The sequence below is a fragment of the Neomonachus schauinslandi genome, chromosome 14 (assembly GCF_002201575.2).
Source record: "Neomonachus schauinslandi chromosome 14, ASM220157v2, whole genome shotgun sequence".
In the NCBI taxonomy this organism is placed as follows: Eukaryota; Metazoa; Chordata; class Mammalia; order Carnivora; family Phocidae; genus Neomonachus; species Neomonachus schauinslandi.
This window is the reverse complement of record NC_058416.1, coordinates 64,542,691-64,549,808: the sequence shown is the minus strand read 5'-3', so window position 1 is coordinate 64,549,808 and position 7,118 is coordinate 64,542,691. Positions and strand designations below refer to the sequence as shown.

Sequence of the window (7,118 nt, the reverse complement as noted above, 5' to 3'; positions counted from 1 at the left end):
ACTGGGACAGACACAGAAGGGGAATAGAACCTCAGCCATTTGCATTTCCCGTCCATCTTGCGTCCAAGTTAGCAGCCTTGACGTTGACCGGTTGTCAGCTTTTCCTGCCTGGATTCAGGAAGGGAGGGATCAAAGGGTTCCTCTGGCCCCATCCCTGGTGTTGAGTTAATGGGGAGAGGTCCCTCACCACCTGGCCTGGGAAAAACGCTTCACAGACAGGTTTCAAGATGACTCATGACCACTGTCATTGTGCCCCCTGCCCAGGTCACTCCGTGGGGACATTCACAGGGAACAAAGTCAATAAACAGGGGAAAACGCCGGCCTGGGCTAGGGCCAGCCACGGGAAATGCTAGGACAGCAGAACTGCCTGTTTTTGTCTTTCTGCGATCAGTGTCTGAGCTTCTCCCCTTCCCAGCCCCCAACTGACAGTGTTCTGGCGTGATGGTTATTTCTAGCTTCCGTGGAAAAGCACCCAGGACAGGCACTGGCCCTGAAAACAGGCCAGGGCTGCCCGCCTAAATCCCAGAAGAGGGACAATTGCCTGCCTGAGTTAAGTCAAAGGGCCCTAGGCACACCTGGGGCTGGGGCGGGGCCCCGTACGCTCAGCCTTGGGGAGGAGGGGATGAAGCTGCAAGGTGGAAGTGGGGGCGGGGAGCGGGCGGGCAGGGCCTGGAGGAGACCCTGGGAGCGAACCCGGATGGGGCCACGGCAGAGGGGGCGGGGAGAGGACGGAGAGGGGCGTGGCCGAGAAGAGGCTCTGGAAACGGGCCGGGAGGAGGCGCTCGGAGGGCACTGTAGGGACACCCGCTTCGCTGCGGCTTGTGGGGACTGGAGCTGGGAAGACCCCGAAGTCCCCGAGTCGACCGGACACGCTCTCCCCGACATCCCCCGTGTGATCTAACTGGACACAAATAAATGGACACGCAGGCAACTTCCAAAAGAGGCGAAACCTTTATCAAGTCGGCGCCGGCGCGGTATCTACAGTATCTACAAATATCTACACGTATCTACACCGCCTGCAGACGGGCTCTCGGGTCGTCTACACTGCAACTGCCGGCCGGGCCGGGGGTGGGGGTGGGAGGGGGCGACGCGGTCTCGCGGAGAACAATAAATATCACTTCCTTCCGCCGCTGACCGGGGGCTTTGGCACTGGCGGGCGCGGACCCCGTGGCCCTCCGGGCTGGGGAGGGACCCGCGGTGGCTCCCGGGACTGGGAACCAGATACTTCGACAGCCTCGGGGCTGGACGGTGGAGGACCCCGATGGCTTCGAGGCTGGGGAACGGGAGACCCGCACTGGCCCCCGGGGCTGGAGGAACATGTTCTTGGACGGCCCTTGGGGCTGGGTGGACGGGGACCCCGACGGCCCTCGGGGCTGTGCGGGGACCCCGGGCGGGGAAGCAGCCGGCGGGCGCCCGCATTATCTGGGGCAGTAGTCGTAGGAGCCGGGCGGCGGGGCCCCGGCCGACGAGTACATGTTGGCGGCGGCGGCGGCGGCGGCAGCGGCGGCGGCGGCGGCGGCTGCCGCCGGGCTCACGGCGGGGTGGTGGTGGTGCGGGTGCGCGTGCGTGTGCGCGTGGTAGCCGTGGCCGCGCAGGCCGGGCAGCGGGTAGGGCGCCGGCCGGCTCTTGGCCCCGAGGTAATGGTCGTAGGCGGCGGCCGGGTACTTGTAGGGGTGGTGGTGCAGCGGCTCCGACGCGCCGGGCGCCTCCAGGCGCAGCTCGGGGTGCGGAGGGCTGGGTCGGCCTCCGGGCGCACCGGGCAGCGGGACGAGGCCGCCGGCGCCGCCGGCCCCGGGCAGTGCGGGGCTCAGCACCCGTGCCAGCAGCTGCGGCGGGTGCGCCGGGTCCCCGAGCACGGCCGGTCCGCCCGTGTCGCGCTCGAATTCTCGTCGAGCCTCGGCCGCGTCTGCGGGGAGGGCCGAGGGGTGAGCGCGCCGGGTCAAGACGGCAGAGGGGAACCGCGAGCGCCCCGCCGCTGCTGGCGGGGAGGGGGCGCCAGCCCGCACTCGGGCGCTCCCCACCCCTTCTCGCCCAACCTGCGGGAGACCCCGGCCCTCCCCAGGGGCCTCGCGCCCCTCCCTGGGCGGCAGGCGGGGCGGGCGGGGCGCAGCCGTCGGGCCAGGCGGGCGAGTGCGCGCTTGCCCGCCGCCACGGCCGTTGTGCAAACGGCGCAAAGGCCGCGAGCGCCCCTGGGGCTCGGGCGAGGCCATGCTCGGCCGTCTGCCCGGGGCGGAGCGCGCGCAGGGCCACGGCCCGGATCCCACGACCCCGGCCCTACCTTTCTCTGCGCCGTTGGGCTGCGTGGGGGAGGCCACGGGGTTCCGCGAGCGCGCAAAGGCGCTCATAAGCGGCAATGCGCCGGGCCGGTGGTTCCGGGGCCTGCGGGAGGGAGGAGGGCAGCGGGTCAGGGGGGCACCCCCGCTGGGCTCCGGAGCAGTCGCCGTCTCCTCAGAGGACACTCACCAGTCCTCCGGATCGCAATCTCGGAAGCCTTTGGCGAAGGGGTTGCTGGCGATCTTGAGCTGCGTGATCTGCGGGGCGGGGGGGGGGGGGGGGCGGCGGGCATTGAGCAAGTGGCTGGAGCCCCTGCACTGGGGGTGGGAGCACCGAGGTAGGGTAGTTTGGAGGAGCTTCTCCATAAGGGCCCTTTTACTCTTCCGGGACAAGAACCTTCCCACAGTTAACTCCCTCACTGAGGTTGTCCCTCTCTCCTGCCAAAGGGGAAGCTCCTTTCTTGCTAAGGAACCCCTTTGTGGCTCCAAGTGATTGGGATGGAGACCCTGTGTCCCTGGCTGGGATGGGAATGTGGTCACCTCCACCGCCCACCCCGCAGGGTGTGTGTGTGTGGTGGTGGGGGGGGGTGCCCTAGGAATTTGGGTAAACCGTGGATCAGGCCCCTGATGGGGAGTTTCCGGAATGGTTTGGAAAACAAACTTTCAGGCCGCACTGACAGTTGCTGCTAGAGAGGTCAACCTGATAGGAGGCTGGGCCAGCCTGCAGCAGAGGGGAGGAGGCTGCTTGAGGCCCTTGGGGGTGGGACTCCATTGGTGTTGGGTTCTGCCAGAACCCACAACCTTTGGGTCCAAACCTCTGTCCCCCAGGCAGCAACTGGAAATTGCAACCCAGAAGTATTGAATTTGCCCATCCCAGGGCCTCACCCGGTGGTTCTGGTAGGCAGTGACCGCAGTGAAGCGAGTCTCCTCAAACACAAAGGTTTTAAAGTTCTCCTCAGCATATTTCTCACTATCTTTGCGTGGGTCCACATAAACAACGTGGAAGCGGGGCTGGTATCTGTGCATGGAGTTGAGAATAATCTGGAAGACAAGGTGGCAAGTTTGGAACTAGGAAATGGGCCAAGGTCCGGATAGGCAGTGAACTCCCCAGAGAACTTGGACAAAACTCCGAACTCCCGAAATGAGGTCCTGCCATGGGGCTCAAGCGGAGACTGCAATCAACTGGGGACCACCAGGAAAGACACTCCAAATGGCAAAAGATCAGGGTTTTGATCCTCTTTCCATAGGTCCCTGAGAACTACTTCGGGCCTACAGTGGGGGGTTGGGGATTGGTAGGTGGCTGCAGGCCAGAGCTCAGCCCAGCAGGAAAGCGGCATCACCCGCCTGGATTGTGCAAAGCCTCCTGCTGCTACCCCCCCCATATGGCCCCATCCCTTCCAGTTAAAAAACCTCCAGCAAAAGATCAGGAGTGGAGTGCGGCAAGCAAGGGGACACCCTCTCCCAGGCCTGAGGGCCACCAGGCCCTGTGAGCCCCTGACCCAGCGGGGCCTACTCTCCTCAGCCTGTCCCTTATTCACACCCCGAGCTGCCCAAGCTCTCTGCCTCTGGCTCTGGTCAACAGGGACTCTGGAGGGCCCGCACCGGGGATAGCGATGTAGCCTGGGGAGGTGCGGGGATCGCTCACATGGCCGTTGTCATCCAGCAGGTTGTTGGTCAGCTTGAGCTTGTCGAAAGACACAATTTGCTTCATCCACTGGGCACCTTTGGCAGGCGAGTCAGGGTGGTAGTGGACGCGGCCTGGTGTGGCAGGGTCCGCCTTCCCGGCCACCAGCCAGGAGGAGCTGTGGAAGGCGTACCTGGGGCAGCACCGGAACAGGGGTCATGCCGTGTGGGGTGAACCAGGAGGGCCTTGCTGAGTGAACCCCAAAGGTGCCTCTGATGAGTTTCCCCATCATCGGTGAAATTGAGCCTCAGGCTGCCACACAGACTGGGAGTATTTCCGAGGGCGATCGTGAAGAAAACCGAAAACGCCCTCCCGTCCCAATACACAAAACAGCAGGAAGCCCAGCACCAAGGGAGGAGGCTGGGCTCCCGGCGCCACATTTCCACATTTCGCTGCACGCGGGTCTGCCCGCTCTGGACCTCCCCACCACTGGTCTCCGAGTTGCCAGGCCTGCGGCCCGGATTTGGCAGCACCGGCGGCCTCGGGCGCAGGGCGGACCACGTTCTCTTTATTAATTGCTGTTAATTGTCGGGGCAGCTGAGGCCCGCCCTGCATAATCTCTCCCCGCCACCCCACCTTTCCTGCTCAGCTCCAGGGCCCAGCGTTCCCGGGGAATGGGGGAAGGGGACAAGGTGCCCACGCTCACCTCGTGGGAGAAGGAGATGAGAAAAAAAGGCAAGGGCTGTGTGCGAGGGGCCTGTCCGCCTCAGGCCAAGCTGGCCCAGGGGCGTGGGAGCTGTTTCGGGCCTACAGCTGGTGGAAGGGCCCAGCCAGTGTGACCTCCTGAGGGGAGTACCCAAGAACTGCTGGGGGTGGGGTGTGTGTGGGTCTAGGGTCTGATAGGGTTGGGGAGGGAGCAGGTCAAGGGGAGTCGGCGGGGCAGCCGGGGCAGGTGCCGGGACTCCTGGTCGCTAATGTCCTCGTGGGCTGCCCTCAGAGGCATCACCAGGCAGGGACCAGCCGCTTCCCAGGGCCCCCTCTCAGGCTGCTGGGCGCTCACCGGTAGCGCTTGTCGTCCACTGGAACGAAGTCCATGAGGAGCATGTAGTCGGCCATGGGGTCCATGCCGAAGAGCTTCACTTGAAACGTGGGGAACATGCGCCTGGGGGCGGCGAGGCCTCTGGTCACCTCGGGTGGGGGAAGGCAGGGCTGCCCCACCTTGACCAACCCCGGGACAGGTAGGCTTCCTGCTGGCTCCTGCGTTCAGCAGCCTGGCCCCTCCACCTCCTCTCCTCTCTCTCTCGGCCACTCTAACCCAACAAGGCCCCTGCCCAGCCAAGGGCAAGTGGAGTGGCAGGGCAGTCCCCTGCCCCCCTTATTGAAACCCAAAATGGCTCACTAAGCACTAGAGCTGAGCCTCCGAGTCCCAGTGTAGTCGATGGCTTCTCCTGCCACATTTGCCCACACAGAGCCAGCCTAGCTAGCCTTTGCTAATTCTCGGCTGTCCAATGCAGAGCTAGCCTCAGCCGGCAGCACCCGATCGGCAAGACTCCCCAGACGCAGTCCCAGAGAGTCTCAGCCCTCCACTGAGCCTCCCCCAGCTCTATCTGAGCGACGGATGTAAACTCCCGGCTCGAACAAAGTGAAACCCGGCCACTCTGTGTGGTTCCCAGGAGTCCCAGTTGCCCTTTCAGCTGGGTCCGCGGCTGCTCCCCAATCCTCACAGCCCCGACTCTCAGGCCCTGTCTCCGGCCCAGTGATGGAGTCTTCCCCACCTTCCTCAGGGACACACACAAGTTCCCACCCGCCACCATAACCCCCCCGGACTCAGCTACTCTGGGACAATCTGGCTTGTGCCCTCATGGTCAGCGAACTCTGACTCTATGACCCATCCAGGCTCTTGAAAGGACATTCTGCAGCTCCTGGAGGGGCGGCTGGCCATGGGCTGGCCCTGTCCTGACGGCACAGCAGTGCCAGCCACTGGGCCCTGGAGAACAGCATGAGGCTTCGCTCCCACCTGACCTTCCTATGGCTTCCCCTCATAGGCAACTCCGTGCAGGCAGCGGGCAGAAAACAGATGCCGTGGAGCTGGGACTCCTGATCAGGCCTGCCACCCCACCTCTGCAGGCGGGTGGGTGCTACAGAATGCTGGCTTCTGGGATGAAGCCTAGCCCCCGCCAAGGCCCTTGCTGGGCTGGGCTGGGCCAGAGGCTGGGGTGCCGTCCTCAGGGGACAGTAAGGAGAGGCTGCGGAAGACCCACAGAGCTGAAGCTGAGCACAGGCCCCAGGATCCCCAGGGAGGACAGCCGTGGCAGGGAAACAGAAACCGCGAGAAGGCTCTGCAAACAGGCCCTGAGCTCCCCTTGGCCGTGGGGTAGAAGAGCCGGTGTCTCCGTGTGTACATTACACACAGATCGGCACCCGCCTTTGTCTGCTGGTCAAATCGGCTGCATCGCAAAACTTGTTCCCCTTCTCTCTGGGCCCTTCAAACAAATACAGGCCAATTGGAAGGCAGGGGGCCCCAGCAGCAGAGCCAGGCCCCACAGCCACCTGAAATTTAGGCCTGAGGAAACCCGGGAGCAACTTCCACGGAAGAGACCATACTGTTTTTAAGGGTCTTAACTTTCTCCCAAAATTTTCCAGAGAATTGTCCAGCTGCCCGTTTCTATCTAACCCGTATAGACTGAACTGGGGAACTAGAGACGTGAATTTCCTTTGAGGTGGGATCCACTGGAAGCCGGCTGGTTGGCGAGGCCGCTCAGGGGCAGCTGCCTAACCCCTAGCCCGGTGTGCTCCGAACCGGCCCGGGCTTCCCGCGGCGGGCGCCGTGGGGCTGCGGGAGGGGCGGGCCGGTCCGCCGGGCTTCTCTCCACCGGCCTTCCGAAGCTGCCCGCGCCGTCCCCGAGGCCCGCCCGGCGCGCCAGGCGGTTGTCGCTGGAGCCGGGACCGCAGAGAACCCAGAGCCGGCCCGCGCCTAGAGGGGGCCGCAGGTGGCGGGGCCGCGCCCCCACCCCGCTTCTCGGTCCCACTCGCGTGGATCGGACCGAGGCGCGCTGCCCGAGACCGGGGCCTCGTGGGGAGGGTCGCGGGCAGTGAGGGGGGGCACCCTGACCTGCCGGCCTTGGTGACGATCATCTCGGTGCCCAGCTGATTGAACTCGTCCCACAGCGCCTTCATCTCCAGCTGCACACTCACGCTGGCCACCTTCGCGTTCTTCTTCA

General features: G+C 64.6%; 1 protein-coding gene across 1 annotated transcript in view; it reads right to left on the bottom strand.

Moving 5' to 3' along the window:
• Positions 1-948: 948 nt before the first annotated feature.
• Positions 949-7,118, bottom strand: part of TBX1 (T-box transcription factor 1) — a 6,764-nt gene continuing 594 nt past the window's right edge. Inside the window, exons 2-8 of the mRNA XM_044921029.1 lie at positions 7,010-7,113; positions 4,958-5,059; positions 3,919-4,090; positions 3,159-3,314; positions 2,464-2,531; positions 2,279-2,379; positions 949-1,906 (exon numbers count right to left, since the gene is read on the bottom strand). Of these exons, the coding sequence (XP_044776964.1) occupies positions 1,419-1,906; positions 2,279-2,379; positions 2,464-2,531; positions 3,159-3,314; positions 3,919-4,090; positions 4,958-5,059; positions 7,010-7,113 (1,191 nt within the window). The 3' untranslated portion in view covers positions 949-1,418. The remainder of the gene's footprint in view (positions 1,907-2,278; positions 2,380-2,463; positions 2,532-3,158; positions 3,315-3,918; positions 4,091-4,957; positions 5,060-7,009; positions 7,114-7,118) is intronic.